General features: G+C 38.4%; 2 protein-coding genes across 3 annotated transcripts in view; both read right to left on the reverse strand.

Moving 5' to 3' along the window:
• The window catches only part of lig1 (ligase I, DNA, ATP-dependent), a 130,535-nt gene extending 125,145 nt beyond the window's left edge, over nucleotides 1–5,390 (reverse strand). For both annotated transcript variants that reach the window (XM_030161210.1, XM_030161209.1), the window contains exons 1-3: nucleotides 5,243–5,390; nucleotides 4,269–4,337; nucleotides 2,482–2,641 (exon numbers count right to left, since the gene is read on the reverse strand). In XM_030161210.1, coding sequence (XP_030017070.1) covers nucleotides 2,482–2,641; nucleotides 4,269–4,337; nucleotides 5,243–5,259 — 246 coding nt within the window. In that variant the 5' untranslated portion in view covers nucleotides 5,260–5,390. The remainder of the gene's footprint in view (nucleotides 1–2,481; nucleotides 2,642–4,268; nucleotides 4,338–5,242) is intronic.
• A 911-nt stretch (nucleotides 5,391–6,301) lies between these two features.
• Nucleotides 6,302–17,591, reverse strand: part of LOC115436828 (transcriptional regulator Erg) — a 45,969-nt gene continuing 34,679 nt past the window's right edge. The window contains exons 2-5 of the mRNA XM_030159785.1: nucleotides 14,991–15,222; nucleotides 14,393–14,510; nucleotides 12,053–12,134; nucleotides 6,302–6,627 (exon numbers count right to left, since the gene is read on the reverse strand). Of these exons, the coding sequence (XP_030015645.1) occupies nucleotides 6,302–6,627; nucleotides 12,053–12,134; nucleotides 14,393–14,510; nucleotides 14,991–15,222 (758 nt within the window). The remainder of the gene's footprint in view (nucleotides 6,628–12,052; nucleotides 12,135–14,392; nucleotides 14,511–14,990; nucleotides 15,223–17,591) is intronic.

The raw sequence follows: 17,591 nt of genomic DNA on the forward strand, positions 1-17,591 counted from the left end.
AACACTTAGAATGTAGTTGGTACTTTCTCAATCCTTTTGTCTCCAGAAATCCAACATGTTCACAGCCACACCCCAACATGAAGGTTTGAAACTGCAGTGATACAGGGTTCTTATGGACTACTCCATCATGTCAAAAAGTCAAGTGTCTTAAATTTGGACCGTGTCGGTTGTTTTTAATTGAATGTGTTCTTAACATTTAGAAATGGCAGTCAATTAATTTAATGTATATAAATGTAAAAGTTAAAAACATAGGGTGTGTCCAAATTTTCCTTAAATACAGAGAGAGAGAGAGAGAAAGAGACAGAGAGAGAGACAGAGCAACAGATAGATTGTTAGTTCAAAATGGTGCAGCCTTCCAGATATGTCATGTGATATGACCCATGTCCTCATTCCTAATTACAGAGAGACTTGCAATCTTAGGAAGTCCGTTCTCTGGAACCGTTCTTACCAAGACCATACTCGCCGAGTTCACAAGGCCGTACACTGCGTTCTTGATATTGAGAAATGGCCAGAATCACAAAACTACTGGTGCGTGCCTCTGATATAAACTCAACACAACGAGAAAACGCAGTTTTGCGTTTTCAAAACTGTGGTGATGGTGACGCAAGAGTGGAGCCACTTTAGAAGGTAGTTTCACTTTGCTGCGATATCAACCAACAAAAATGCTGTTGCCGTCTAAATGAAAGGCACATCTGATAAAATATTTGGTTGTTTTTTGCTTATTGTGTAGCGATTTAATATTTTGACATATTCAAGTTAAATCCGTATCCATTTTAGTGAATATGAACAAACAGGAGGATGAGTGTGACTGACTAGCGCAGTTTTATCCTTTATTCGTGACTGTTTCTGTTGCAATCTTGGTAATGGAGGCACATATTTACTGTGTTGCCCCCATTTACATCCTACATTAAAATCATGACTAGAATAGAAATAGGACTGCCTCCTATTTTTATTCAAGCCATGATTTTAATGCAGGAGGAGCTCATTTTTCAGACCATAGAGATTTAATACCAAATGAAATAACCGAAAAAGTGAGCAGACCTTACCAAAAGCCCCGTCCAGTCTTACTTTCAATCTTTTGAAAAACTTTTCAAAAATGTGCACCTTTTTCCATGATCTGTGTAAAAGTGGCTTATATTTATAGATATACCAGTATTTATGTTATACCCCTGCCCTCTGGGGCAGGCAGGTTCTCTCTCTATGTTAGGGTTCTATGGTTTCATGCAGGAGATCAGTCTCCCAATAGAAGTGGGTGGTACTTTCACTGGAGGAGAGCTCAACTAATTAAATGAAAGTCCATATACGACTTCCTATCAGTGCACACTAGTAACTACACTGATATCTCTAACAATTTCCATGTTAGAAATCATCAAAATATGGACCATTATAAGTAAAGGCCATTTTTGATATTTCAAAAATTCTTAAAAATGCAAAAGGCAAAATTTCTCAAAACTGTGAACAAACTTTGTAGAAATTGTCGCTAGGAAGATACATATAACATTTGAAATGAAACCGACCAGTAGTTTCACAGATATCTGAAGAAATTACTAGTGATGAAGACGACGCCGGACACAGCACCCTCACAATAGCTCATGGCCAATCAGCCGGTGAGATAAAAATTATGAATTTATCTAAAATCACAAATTATTGGAAATATTTGATACATTGGCTACCAAGTCCAAAGTGGCCTGTCTTGACCGGTCTGAAATGCTCAGTATGGTGGACCTGGATGTGGTGTTTTCTGGCATTGCCGTTTTGGGTCTTAACATTCCTGCTTAAATATTAACACATAAATCAATGAGGATAATCATCTGGCTGCAGCCTTTGTAGAGCTGCTTTGAGAACATGATGACAACAATTACATTGGACAGCTCCATGTCACAGAAATAGAAACCGGTAATGCAACTTCATGAAAGTACTTGCAGGCAAGTCACGGTAAAGAAAAAAAGATGAACAAACACTTTATTTCAAATATATGACAAGCAAAATGAACAGGGAGGGTAAGAGCCGTACTTGTCAAACAGCAGGTGGCTGAGTGACAGCCAAAGCCGATAATCAGGTCTTTTCATTATGTGCCTTATTGACAAATGCATTCAACATTGTGATTCACCATACAATTACTGTGCTTTTGTGCAGCAGTGTTTTCTCACCCTTGAATAAACAATAGACACTGATACGCCTACAGGAGCTCTAACAGTCTTATTAGATTTAGCTCGTGAATGTTACAATGTGGATTTAGAACAGCTGATTATAAGCTACACAGTGTTTCAGCCACTTTTACACCAAAGAAGGCATATGCAGGCTACTGGTAATACAGCTGTACTGAAAGATGAGATGCTCTTTAAAAAGTATGTCTGAGAGTAAAAATTAACATCCAACTTGTCTTTGTCTTTTGTCAGATGTCATTCTGCAGCATGCATTGAACACATAGATTCAAAGAAGCCCTGGTGATTAATTAAGGCAAAGTGAGGATGTTCTTACCTTTTCTTTGTCTCGTCCCTTTGTGGCGACTTGCTCCTTGACCACTGGTACCTCGTCATCATCACTGTCCAGGATCTGACGGGCACGCTTCACAACTTTCTTGACAGGCGAGTCAGCTTCATGGACACCATTCTGCACCTTAAGGGGGCTCTTGACCGGCCTGGCAACAAACAGACTGTGTAAAAAAAAACTGTGCATGCAATTCAAATGAATAAAGCCATAATCTTCATTTATACGACTATTCAAAAGCAGAAGCTCCAAGACCTAAATTAAGTATTTAAAGGATAAAGTCAATAGAAGAAGCAATAAAAAAACATACAAGACATAAAATTTAGTCAGGAGTCATAAAAAAGGTCAAAGCAATGATGAAAAGGTCATCACATAAAGACAAGTCTATTAAAGAGACATTTTAAAACACTTTAAAAGATGTGGCAGTCAAAAGATAATGAACACAATCATCAAAGCAGCTCAGTTGTCATCTGTTTCCACAGTTTCTCTTGATAACTACTGGCCACATTAAGTTTTACTGAGCAACACACACCTCTGATCTACTGGAATGTATGATACTGAAGACGGGGCTCAGCTAAATGACACTATAGAACATGTGAAAATACAAACTCTATAGGCACAAAATCTGTTTATATCTTCCCATCAATCTCATAGTGATTCTTTAGCAACTGTTCAAAGTAAAAGGGTTTAATTTGCTCACAAACAAACCTGTGCCTGTAGACTATGTGTAGCATGTTTTGTTGCTACAATAATAAAGACAAAATGAAAATCTCAGACAGTGAAGAATTATAGCAACCCTCTGAGCTGTTGATTCAGCTTCTAGCCTCCAATCTGCACAAAGTCTGATTTACAAAAATGCTTTGCCGAAGCAACGGTGCAAAACATAACATTAGAGTGCAAAAACATTTTTAGTTCATTATAAAACTGTGGGACAAATTAGAGCACCACAGTCATTACATTGGGTAATATGTGATGCATCGATAAGCAGATTTGTTCCAGATTTCTACAAGTTGCTGGCATCCATCCAGACTGAATATTAAATAAATGTGAAAAATAGACAAAAGTCCATAAGGCAAGTTAGCACATGATATGAACAAAAAAAGAAAAAGGGAAGAGTATAGGTTTTCTAACACAATGGAAGCATGGACAATCAGTCTTGATGTTTAGCTGAAAAGTGTTGTCTATTTACAGTTTCATATTTCATAAATTAACACTTGATATTTCATTTCACCCTTAATTGAAATTTCATGCAAATGTGCTACAGAGAAGAAGAGAAAGAAGCAAAAGTACATTTTATTTAGCAAGTATGTAACTCAGGGTTTAATGAGAAATGGGCCTCTCCATGTGGTCTTGTCCAATGCCAGGACCTCCCACCCTCCCCAGCACAAACTTGCAGGTGTGAAAACAACCACACCAGTGCCCCTGCCCCATGTTTTTTTTAATTTACAGGAAATTGGATATATGGTGATTTGTATTGTTATCTGGATATGAAATGATCAAAATCAGCCCTAATTTAAATCACACCATACAGCCTGTGATGGCTTACTAGTGATATTTTAACACAATCTGATATAGTAAGTGATATTTGTCACAAGAAATTCTTAGTTTTTCCATTTAACACAGTGTTCCGATGATTACAAACAAGTACTTAAGCTCATGAGTGTCACCATTTTGAAATAAAAGAGGAAATAATGTATATAGTTAAAGTATTGTTAACCTCTCACTCCATATAACTGCATTCATTCCTTTTTGTATTTTAGGCCAAAACTAATTCTCACTTTTTCACTGGCTCCTCTGCAGTTTTCTTCTGAACCTCTTTGTCCTTGCTCTTGGGCTGAAAAAAGGATCTGAAGAGAGGGGGAAAAATCAGAGTGAGAAAGAGTATTTTATGAATAATTAAGATATTTCTTTCCATCAAAATGACTAGAACTGCAACCGATTAATCGATTAGGTGCTTGAAGCCAATGCAAAAATTCCTGATTCGATTAATCGACTCGAATGGATTGAAGGGAGATATTCTATTGCAGTTTTCCTGAATTGAAGCTTCTTTGTGCGTCACAATAAGCGTCCGTGTGAAACACAACAGTGGAACCAATGTTTAACAGCAGAGAAATGAAGGAAACAAAGCTTTGATTCAGGAGAATTGTAGTTGATTTTTTTTTTTTTAATCACTTTGAGTCGATTAATCGGTTGCAGCTCTAAAAATGACTACACTTATGCTTACATGGTTATTGAACAGGCCAAGTTAGCTCAACTACTGAGTGCCATCTTTAAACTTTAACTTAGATAACATATAAAAAAAAGAAACACGGGTTGTATTGGGCTGACTACAACTCACAGGTTAATACAGTGTCGTTTTTTTCTAAAAGCTGTTTAGCACTCAGACAGCTGTATATGTACATGACACATTTTAATCTCAGATGAATACATGTTTGCTGCACCTAGCTGATATGCTCTGATGAGGCAAACAGGCAAGAAATCATCACATCCAAACAAACTACGCAAAATAACTTATGCTAATGCTAATGTACAGCCGGATTAATGATTCCACTGTAATTCAGGCAGACCCTGGCCACTCTGGAGTACATGAAAACTCCTAAACACATGTGTGACCCTTCTCCAGTGGCTACTTTACCACACACACACACACACACACACACCAGTGTCAGAGGAGTCCTAAGGCTAACTTCACACAGTACATGTACCAAAGCTAATCGAAAATACTTCCCATACTTCTGATTCTTGTACTTACGCGATACTACGCTGCATGTTGTCAAAGTTACTGTTCACCTGCCGTTAAATCAAGAGTTAATAGTGTGTTTAATGCACAGGTCTGATGTCTACACACAGAAACAACTCCCGCGAGTGACTAAACACTTGGAATATTCGGCGCGAAAATGACACTTCAACCAAAGATGGTGAAAATGACAGAGGAGCCACTCCGTAGAGTCACTCTCCTCGGAAATATGGAAACACGTACACGCAGTCCTTTGAATGATTAGAGAGGAATTATTGCAATGTTGGCTTTAAGTCAGAAATTGCAAACATATGAAAACTCTGTGCTGTGTCACTGCAAGAAAATCGTAACCGTAATTTAACTGCGTGTAATAAGCAAAATAGAGTACAAATAACAACCGAGTCTAATTCAACAGGAAAAATAGATGTAACTATAATGTGTTTAAAGGGGAAAAATCACCTGCCAAAAAGGTGCACAAATGCAAAAAATAATAATAATAATAATGAATTCAGCATGATAATCCGTAAGAAAATAGTTTTAGTAAACATATCTATGGTGCCTGAAACCGTCAACAGAGTAAGACCTCTTCATTTCTTTTCCTCGGCTCTGGCTCTTCCGTGTCTTTAAACTCATTACTGCCACCTGTACATGCGGAGTGGTAACTGCAGCCTCCATCGTCTGGTCCTGATGCTGAACGGCTTTTTCTTTCACGAAAATTTGTCTGTGTGAATGCATCATTTATGAGACTCTTGTTATTTTTATGAGGCGCAAAGTTGGGGGTAGAATGCAAGACAAACAGCTGAATAATGTAAGCTTTATTTGCTTAAACACCAAGTGCCATGTTGTTAATTGTTTACTAGTGCAATTCTTCACATGAATGAAGTTCTGACAGATGAGAAGCAGGGTTTTTTTTATTTTTCTATCCAACAAAACAACTCAATAAATATAAAGTCTGTATTTTGAACTACAGGCAGGGAATAATGATAATAAACTACTTTACAATAAGCTTCAAAACCAGAAAATAGTGTATATTTGAGGGAATGCAGTCCATCTGTTTGGGTTTGTTGATCCTTTTCATTCCAACTTCCCCATCTGTTCATCACCTCCCACTCTCCTCTCTTCTCCTTGACTTTGAGTGTGCTTTGCTCCACCACCAAACAGACTTTGACTGATGTGGTTCAGATCCCACCCTGCAGCGTTCCTATGTGGCCAGCCATGTGAGCTCACATGGAGAGCCGAGGCCAGAGGTGGAAGAAGGCCCGAGTCCAGCTCTCTCAGGTCGGCCCCGGGATGTGAAGGGGCGGAGATGAAGGGGAAGGTACTTTGAAGAACCCGTGGTGTCGGGATGGGTTTGGGCAGGCAGTACGAGAGCAAGAAGGGGTGGACCACAGGCTGAGCCGCTGTCAGGAAACAGAACAGAGAGGCCTCTCAGTCAGGTAGGAGTGTGCAGAGGGAGGGATTTTATGTCTACTGAGACTGGAGAAGACAGCTGAGCAAATTTGGACAGACACAAATTTGACAAAGCTTGGACAGTTTTTCAAAATACTGATTGCAACAATAATGTAAACAACCTACATAAGGACTATCACACTAAGCCTAAACAAAATAATTAATGTTCTACATTAATCACAGACAGGCTGAAAAATTATAACATGAAACGCTATACATTCTTAACAAAAAAACAAGGCTTTCTGCCTAAAATTGAGATCTGACAGGATGAAAAGTCATGGTAGATAAAAGAGAGGCACCCACAGACACAGATCATTCCCATCATCCACACTGTGATAATTGCCCTCAGCTCTGTGCAGCATTTCAGCCCTTTTTGTTTGATTACAGTTTATTAGGTTAAAAATTAAGTGTAACCTATGGTACAGCCTGACCACTCTCACTACCATTTCCCATTTCCAGTGCAACACACAGCTGTTTTCAGACATGAACCTACCTGACATGTGCCAACCAGCAAAAACACAAAGTTCAAATCTAATGAAACCCATACACATACATAAAAGGTGGACAAAGCCTATCATATTATATATTATTTTACAGACCACTTCCTCGATTTTTGCATTTTGGCCATCATCATTCTGGATTTTTGAGTTAGAAAGTGAAGAAGAGGGTAGAACTGGAGAAGAATAAATGTGTTTGATCGTGACAAATTCAGGAAATGTATAAACACACTAATTATTGGTAGGTTTGTTGATAGACCATATAATGCAGTACAAAAAATTAACCCTATAACACTAAACGTATCATATTTGATACATGACTTTTGAAGCTTTCTACATGATCAGTGTGACTTTTTTTTTTTCCTGCAATACATGCAATTCGTTCACCAGATCCCTTTCCAGTCACACTACAAGACTGTCATTAATGAGGAAAGAGGAAGAACAATTTTGAAAAGTAATTATCAATTTGTTAGACATGTTTGAGTTATATTATGTTTTTGTTTCAAAAATAATAATATTTGAGCATTGAGACTCAATGTATCAAATATGATACAAAATTGAAACTCATACATAGAAATTAATATTTGAAAAAAGTTTTTTGGGGTTGTTCAGAAGGACCAATAAAGGCTCCAGTTTCACAGAACTGGAATTTTCTGTCAATGATTTAATGTTTCAGGCTTTACAGGGTTAAAACAGTTAATGTTTGCAAAGTTATGTTAAAAGTATTGTACTTAAGTATCAGTGAACTCATGAATGACTCCTTTGATGGTCTCCTGAACTTTACGCAATCATTTAACTGCTACAGTCAGGCAGGTTGTCAGGACAAAAAATATATTTTATTCAATAAATAGAAGTTTCTTGGTGGGAGGAGGCCAGGCTGGATATGATGGAATAACAAATATGTGACCAGTGTTCATGTATTATTTCAAACTGAAAGTAAATGTTGTCATGTTTAAACAATGTCCGTATGTTTTCCTTCAGTAACTACAACTCAAAACATTTTTTACTTTAGCCTTTGCAATACATTTTTTTCTAACCACAACCTAGTTGTTTTTGTATGTAAATGTAACCAGGCCTTAACAGAGGATTGTCACAGATTCAATGGAAGTCATTTTTTCCTGTAGTTATCTGTGATATACTATGTTCACATACTTTTTCTTTAATAATAATAATGGATTGGATTTACATAGCACTTTTCTATGAATGCATACTCAAAGCGCATACAGTGGATTCATTATTCCATTATTCATTCTCTCACACATTCTGCCTCTGGTGGTGGTAAACTACATCTGTATCCACAGCTGCCCTGGGGCAGACTGATGGAAGCGTGGCTGCCAATTCATGCCTACAGCCCCTCCGACCACCACCGTTCATATGCATTCATGCAGTAGTGTGAGTTGCAGCACTGGAGTTGCAGTGTCTTGCCCAAGGACACAACAGTACAGGACTAGGACAGAGTGGGATTCGAACCTCCAACCCTTCGGTTATTGGACAACCTGCTCTACCATCTCTACCATGGCCGCTCGTACTTTTAATGAGGTGATGCAGCTTCCCATACAAAGTCTACTATGCGTACAATTAGAACACATCAAAGACAAAATGAAGGTGTGGCTGACTCTCCAGCGCCCTGTTCTTGCCTGACTTGTCGGTTCCGATCCTGTCTGATTTCGTTCACATCTCTCCGTCTCTGCCCTGGTAAACCGACCAGCCTTCCATCCGTGACTATGAGATCTGCATTGGTTTACCCTGTCTCTTGTCTGCCTATGACAGCGTGGTGCTTGTTGGTCCCAGCCTCCCTGAGCACTGTTTCTTCTATCCACATCTGTGTCCTCTGCATCACCTCCGTTCGAGGTCTGTCTGCCTTCTCTGCGGTTCTGGTTCTTCTAACCCCTGCTGATCCTGAGCACCTTTTCTGCCTGTTTCCATCTGCAGACATCCTCGTTGCTCTGGCCGAGTGGTGACATTCCGGTCTGCCGGGTTATGCACACACTCACCTTGACTGGCCTCAAGTATCAGAGACAGTCCTGTGTTCATTATTAATATTATTGGTGAAGTCCTGCCTTCCTGTGGTACTTGCCAGTGGCCAGATCTAATAAAGACTCTTACTAGCTTGTACCTGCTTGTCTGTGTGCATTTGGGTCCCCCCTCTCCACTGCCCATTACAACTACAGAGGATTGGTAGAAATAAACAGAGGAGTTTGCCGGCTTGGATGTAACCAAATGCAATAAAAACACAGTACTTTCTGGTACACTACATTTAACAAACTATGTATTGGAATAGACTAATTCTTTTTGTAGCATACTAAATAGTGTGGTAGTATGTGTATGGTGTGAATTTTCTCAACCTTCCTGTAGGGCCAGTGTATACAGCTGTAGAAAGGCCCTATTGAAACAAATTGGACATCACTATAGATTGATCAGTTCTGTCATTTATGTATGGAGACACATTGTTTTTGTTATCATAAAATCAACCCTTTTTTATGCATATCTGGTGTTCTAATAAGATATATATAATTATGATTGATCCCTTTGGTATAGATGCTCAGTATTAATACCTATATGTATGCAATTACAACTAGAAGCACTCGTAGACCGCAGACCTCCACCAAGGCAGATCAGTGGCTCCCCCACCCACGATCATCACCAAAATTTAATCATTTGTTCCTTGCGCCAGTATCAACATTTCCTGAAATTTTCATCCAAATCTGTCCACAACTTTTTGAGTTATCTTGCACACGGACAGACAGACAGACAGACAGACAGACAAACAGACAGACAGACGGACAAACCAACGCTAACAAAAACATAACCTCTTGGCGGAGGTAATAAATGTATATGAAAGTAAATCTGGCAGTTTTCAAGGTGAAAACCTGTATGCATTTCTGATAACTCCTGTTTCCTTTCCTTCAGACAGCACACAGTGGTAAAACCTCGATATTTTTTTCTTTGACATCAGAACTGATATGTTAGTATTACTTTCCATTGCCAATGTGTTACTTCACCTCAAAATACTCTAAATTAAGTTACAGAGTCAGACACCATGTGACTGCAGTTTTCCTGTGACTTGAGCTAAAATAACCTTGACATCTTTGGTGAGCTGAGGCGTTTAAATGGGAGAGTTATGTAAATACAAAAAGTGAAAAGGATTGAAAAGTGGTGCGTTTTCATTTGGTGTTTCTCTGACATTTTAACAGAAGAAAGACGTTTGACTTGAGCTGAAGCTGAATCATTTAATTGACTAAAATTGATTTTAAAAAAAAGGTTCAGTGATATCTTTCTGAAATCAAAGCTTTGTTTCTTTAAATTCATTGCTGCTAAACATTGGTTCTGCTGTTGTGTTTCACACGGACACTTAATGTGATGCACATGATGCCAGGATCAACATAAACAACAGAAGAGACGAGGACAAAAATGCAGAAAATGTCGATGTTCACTTTTCTACATTGGAACCAACACTTACTCTATAGAAACATTATGACTGTGAGTGTCTATTTGTTTCAGTTGGATGTTAGTTCCATGTTCAGTTGGTGTAAGTAAATAAGTTGGATCCAAATGTGTTGAAGACTGACCTGACTTATTGTTTGTAGATGTCATTTGACTTGTTTCTTGTTGTTTCTAGCTATAGATATTTTTATATATACTTTAACACTGTTGTTATTGTTGTTCGTATTCCTATATAGATATTTTTTATATTGGCTATCCTTTTACTTTTAGATTTTTTGTGGTTGTTGTTTCAGCTGGTTCTGTCAGATTCAGACATGTCTTTTTCACATTTGTACAAATATTTTTTGCTTTTTCAAATAATTGTTTAATTGAATTAAATCAAAGAAAATAATCCATAGTTTAATCAATTACAAAAATAATCAATGGCTGCAGCTCTAGTCTCAACTCATATAAAATAAGATAAAATATACTTTATTAATCCCCAAGAGGAAAATTCAAGTGTGTACAGCAGCACAAGACAATATGCATCAAATACAATAGAAAAATAAAAACAAAGATGTCATATATATATATATATATATATATATATATATATATACATATATATATATATATATATATATATATATATATATATATATATATGTCACAGTAGAGATTGAAATCCAGTAGGATAATCCTAGTAGGATTACAAATCCTACTAGGACAGATTGAAATTTTAGTTTGTCCTTGGACAAACTGAAATCTTACAAGAAATTAGGATCTGAAGATTGGAATTCCTATCTGTCCTAGGAGAATTTGCAATCCTACTGGATTTCAATCTCTACTGTGATATATATAAACAAGTTTGTTAAAGTGACTAAAGGGTCAAAAAATAGCAAAAATAGTGATAAAGTAGAAAGTGAACCTGCCTTCTGGACCGTTAGAACTTGTATTTGATCCCATTACAACCTGTATTTGATCCCATTAGAACCCGTATTTGATCCCATTAGAACCCGTATTTGATTCCATTAGAACCCGTATTTGATCCCATTAGAACCCGTATTTGATCCCATTAGAACCCGTATTTGATCCCATTAGAACCCGTATTTGATCCCATTACAACCTGTATTTGATCCCATTAGAACCCGTATTTGATCCCATTAGAACCCGTATTTGATTCCATTAGAACCCGTATTTGATCCCATTAGAACCTGTATTTGATCCCATTAGAACCTGTATTTGATCCCTTTAGAACCTGCCTTTTGTACCATTAGGTGACTTTTTACAAGTGTGTAAATGAGTGACACTGACAGATGCAAACGACTGTTTAGAGCAGGCTGTAGTTCAAGCCAAGCTGCTGTTGTACAGTCTGATGGAGGTTGGAATGAAGCAGCGTCTGAATCTGAAACTATCTGATTAGTGGATGCTACAGACCTGCTGGCTGTGGTCTTACCTCTGTCCATCACTGACCCTGTTCCTCCACATAGTGGAAAGCCGCTCTCAGCAGAGAGGAGAGGAAAACTGTTCTGGACCAGCTGAAGGATGGAAGGATGGAAGGAGGATGAGATGGAGGATGGGTGAAATGGAACACACACAGACTGACATACACCAAATATTAAGAACACCACTCGAAGATGTTCGCCTGTTACAGAATGAACATGTCACAAATGGATCAAAGCTACTGGAGATGACACCAGGGGGTCATTAAGACAGACAGTCTTCTGTTCAGCTCCAGGAAGGTGTTCTGATATTTTGTACACTGCTGGTCTCAGCTGACTGTGAAAACTTAATTACAATATCTAATAATATGAGTTTAATTCCAAACTGGGATTCCCATTTGCAAGATGAACCCCTGCTCTTGCAAAATTAATCATAATCATTCAAAATATGATTGAAATAACTTCCAAATGAATAATAACCTTAACTCTTTACTGCCGTCTGCATTACAGAAGCAGCCAGTCTGTTGAACTGAAATTAAATTAGCAAATTTATGTAACGATTTTCATTCAAACCAGCCAAGTTTATATTCAATAATACAACTGGAAGAATTCTTTCTGTTTAAGGTGGATTCATTTTTTATGTCAAATAAAACAGTTGGGGTAAATTCTTTTGTCTCTTTGAAATTCCTTGTAAAAGACCATTTGTTTTTGGAAAACTGGTTTTATAATAGTGTCGTGGGAACATCGTCCTCCATCAAAATGTAAGTCAACATTTACCAAGACTCAACATTCTCTTTACTGGTATTTGGACACCAGTGTTGGGGAAGTTACTTTTAAAAAGTAACTTTTGCTCATTACACATTACTTCTTTAAAAAGTAATCCATTATTTTACTTAGTTGCCCTCTGTGGAAAGTAATTTTTCATGTTACTCATTACTTTTACGTTACATTTATGTTGCCTGACTTTGAGCAGGACCTTGATACCCACTTATGGGCTAATAGGTTAACACAAAATACATAAGGGCTTATCATTTTTTGTCCAACTCTGGTTTAGTTACCTGGCGAAATGTGGTGAAATGAGAGCCTGTGACTATTGCGCAGGCGCAGCTGTTTCACTACCAGAAGGTTACATCAAAAAGAAAGCGTTTGCACATACCCGACAGTTTGGAGCATGCACGTAATTCTAAGGGCGTAAAAAAATTTAGGGGGAAAAATTGTACGACAATTGTCAAATCTGTCCCCAAGAAAAGTAACTTGATGAGATGTCACTCGAAGTCATTCCACGAACATGGCGACGAACATAAATATCACATTGATTGAGGGGTGGGATTAAATAGGTTTATACTTCTTCCTACTCCCTTTCAGCCATAAAAGTTCAGACATGTACTTGAAGATAGATCCTGTTCATTTAAATGTTATTTTGTTTTTGTCTTACTTTGCTTTTTTAAAATTTTGTTTCTTTGCATGCACTAAATAAATAAACTAAAAAAGCACTCGGAGAGCGCAGGCCTCCGCCAAGGCAGATCAGGCCCCCCCAGTCACGACCAAAATTTCATCATTACCTCCGCCAGGAGGTATTGTGATCACTTTGCTTTGTGTGTTTGCGTGCGTGTTTGTTTGTTTGATAGCAAGATAACTCAAAAAGTTATAGACGGATTTTCATCAAATTTTCAGAAAATGTTGATACTGGCACAAGGAAGAAATGATTAAAGTTTGGTGGTGATGGGGGGGGGCAGATCTGTCTTGGCGTAGGTCTGCACTCTCCGAGTGCTTTTCTTGTTTGTTGCTTGTGCCAGTATCCACATTTCCTGAAAATTTCATCAAAATCCGTCCGTAAACTTTTTGAGTTATCTTGCTAACAGACAAACCAAACAAACAAACAAACAAACAGACAAACCCTGATGAAAACATAACCTCCTAAATAAATAAATAAATAAATAGATTTACAGATATATTTTACTTTATGCTCTACAGTACTCTATCTCGTATTAAATTAAAAAATGATTTGGTTTCTTGGTGTGTTCACGCATACCATGTCTGTTTTAAAACTCTTCTTCTTCACTTGTAACATCCATCAACATCCGTTTTTTTTTTTTTGTTCATGTGACTCTAGTTGCGCAAATAGGTCTTTCCATTGCAGTTTTGCGTGATATACCAATTTCGCTATGCCCGAAAACCACTTCTTGCAAGTGCAAAAACTTTTAATCAAAAACGAGTGTTTTGGCAAAACTGTCGTTTTTCCATTAAGCAAATTTTAATGTACAAGTTATATTCATGCAATTTGTGGGTCAATGGAAAAGCGAGTAGTGACACCCTATAAGTGAATATGTGAGATACAGAGATGTAGTGATAACCTGATGTCCTGGTGGTGGGTATCCTGGATAGTTCACCAGAATGAGTTTGTTGAAGTTGAACTTGTAGGTGAACCTTTTCCCTTTGGTCTTGTGCAGGATTCTCTTGTTGTAGTAATATCTGGAATCAGAAGGTTTTATGTGTCATATTAGTTTGACTTTGTTGTTACTACATGCACTCCTGTTCCTGTAGGGCACTTTAGATTTTAAAAAAAAAGGGCTTACCAAATGGTATGTGTTGCATCTATGGGTATTTTAAATGTTAAAATTTAATTTTACAACATATGTTAGCAAGGAATACAGTTTATTTACAGCTGCTGCCTGAGGGTGAAGTAGCACAGATGAAGAGGATTACACAGATTTACACTCAGGAAGCTGCAGCCCACAGGTTGTTAATGCATATGTGTGTGTGTGTGTGTGTGTGTGTGTGTGTGAGGGTGTGTGTGTGTGTGTGTGTGTGTGTGTGTGTGTGTGTGTGTGTGTGTGTGCGTGTGTGTGTGTGTGCGTGCGTGTGTGTGTGTGCATGCTTCTATATGGCTTGTGTTTGCATTTCCCCAGGATGTCAGTCTGATGTTGACATCTCTTATGCATTTTGCATTACCTCAGTGCCCGGCTCAGCTTGTCGTAGTTCATGTGTGGTTTGCCTTTCCGTTCCCCCCACAGCTTGGCCAGCCTCTCTGGATCCCTGATGACGAATTCTCCCCACTCCCCTCCCCATCCAATGGCCCCACCCTCACCTCGGCCCAACAGCTCCAACAGGAAGTGCCAGAGCTGGACCTGCCTGGAGCCGGGGGACCAGGCGGGTTTGTAGGCCCAGTCAGGGAACAGCACTGCTGGAGACAGAAGGGGAGCTCCTATTAGTACCCACTGAAGTCAGCTTCATGTGCACCCGAGTGTTGTGGTGATTTTAATTAACTTTTTTTTTACTGTGTTTTCACCAAGTTTTGACCGTGTAGCTGCTTTTTGGAGTTCAACCAGGTGTCAAAAAGCAGCTGGACTGATTTAGGAAAAAAAAGCCTAAAACTAAACCTAGTGGGCCCAGATTCAAATCCTTGTTGTTGTTCAGTGTGTTCCAGTTCACAGTTCATGTTCAACATCCTAAATCTCTTATTGATGTCCATTCTAGTGCCTTATTCAGTCCAAACCTGTCAAACTTCAATTCCTCTTTTTGTCTTTTTCTGTTATTCCACCTGTTTTGACCCTAAAACACACAGTAAAGGAACATAAGGTGCTGCGCACTTTGAATCAACCTCAGCCAACTTGAAAGTTACAGCACTATAATTCAGATTAGATTGTCTTTGTGTAAAACTTACTACATACATATTTATATTTGAAAGTACTCAGATATTATAACTGCACAAGGCCATTTGACCTTGGAAAAGTAGGTCAAGGTCACCTATTTTCAATAGGCTTCTGCTCCACACCAAGATGCATCCACTGTATAAATTTGGTGCAGATATGTCAACGCATTCTTCAGATAATGAGATTATGTTGTTGAACGGACAGATGACAAAACAATTACAATACCACCTGGCCGAGGAGTAAAAACCACAGAATAAAAGAAACACAGGCCCATACTCACAGCAGCTTTTATGAACCTGAAACAGACGACAATTCACAGCAGCACCTTTACCTGGCATCATGTCTCAGGGGTTAAAGGGTTAACTTTGGACAAATGAGCAACAGAAATGCAGAAAACCTGTTAACCTGTTGTACTTTTACTTCTTGAGTACATATAGAATCATTCTGATGTGAGTGAAGAAGGTGAACCCATACTTTTACCAGTCTTCTTTTTTTTTTTTTTACAGTCTTTTAATTATTCTGTCCATGTGTCTCAGTGTGTTACTTTTGTGTTACAGGTCTGATTTTTGCTTTTTTTTTTTTTTTGTCAATCTGAAGTCATTGGTATTCATGCAACTTTTGCACCACTTTTGATGACCATTAGATCTGTGCTGATTTTTGTGCTTTATTTAAAATGAGCCCCCCCCCCGCTCACAGACCTCAATCCATTCTCAATCCGGACCTCAGTACATAATTCTACAAGTAACGCAACAGACCTGTATGTAGAGGACGTGTCGATGAAGCTGTGACAAAGTGAAAGTGAGCTCTACTCACTTTATCATTGTTGTTGACTATCTGCTGCCCCCTGCAGTTGAGAAGCACTGGTGCATGCTGAAGTTTTTGCATATACATGGACAGATGGACAGATGGACGGATGGATGGACAGATGGACGGCCAACTGATGACAATACCCTGCGGTAAGTGTGGCCAAGGGTAAAAACTGTTTAAGTAACGCATTTATGCAACAGTTTCACTGGTCCTGTCTCTGATTCCACACATTCCACCATTAAAAAAGTAGCAGCCGAAAAAAAAATAGGACCAATGGCCCTGTAGCTTACCGGCCAAATGAAACGCTTTGGTAAATGTATCCAGATGCCATTTATTATCACCCAGTTCTGTGTATTTATTATATTACAGAAATAGCCCATGTTTTGGTCATACTCCAATTAGATCTGTAAAAAATTCAAATTCCAACTTGATATCATTGATACTCACTGATTTATTGGATCAATCCACTTCTTATCTGTTATAATGGGGAAATTTTTCAAAGTTGTACCAAATCCAGAATCAGATCCGGATCCAAATAATTTCACTAACTTTTGTTGACATCATCATAAAGAAGCTGTATACCAAGTTTGAAGTCAATCAGAATTGTAGTTTCAGAGAAGAAGACGATTGAAATTTTTGTAACGGACGACAGACGACGACAGACGACGACAGACGACGACAGACGACGACAGACGACGACAGACAACAGACGACAACAACGCATGACGACAATAGCTTACGGCCTGTGGGCCGGTAAGCTAAACATAGCAGCAAAAAGCCATGATTAGAAACATGGCTCTCTTTGTATTCAAATTCATCATCTGCTCATATTCAATATGTACAAATCCACCAACTTCCACAACGACACCCTGACCTCAGTGGCCTCCATTTTACTTCAGTACAACAGCTTACTTGTTCTTGTGAGCATTTGGGTTAGTCCAGGTCCACCAGTTCACACTGCAATCTAATACTGGACACATTTAGAAAGAAATATGAGCAAGAAAAAAAATCTAATCTGAGAAATAAATGTGGACTGAACACTACTGTGAAAGTAACCTTTGCAACATCTCCATCTGAAAGGAGAGCAGGGGTC

Source organism: Sphaeramia orbicularis, chromosome 17 (genome assembly GCF_902148855.1).
Source record: "Sphaeramia orbicularis chromosome 17, fSphaOr1.1, whole genome shotgun sequence".
Taxonomy (NCBI): domain Eukaryota; kingdom Metazoa; phylum Chordata; class Actinopteri; order Kurtiformes; family Apogonidae; genus Sphaeramia; species Sphaeramia orbicularis.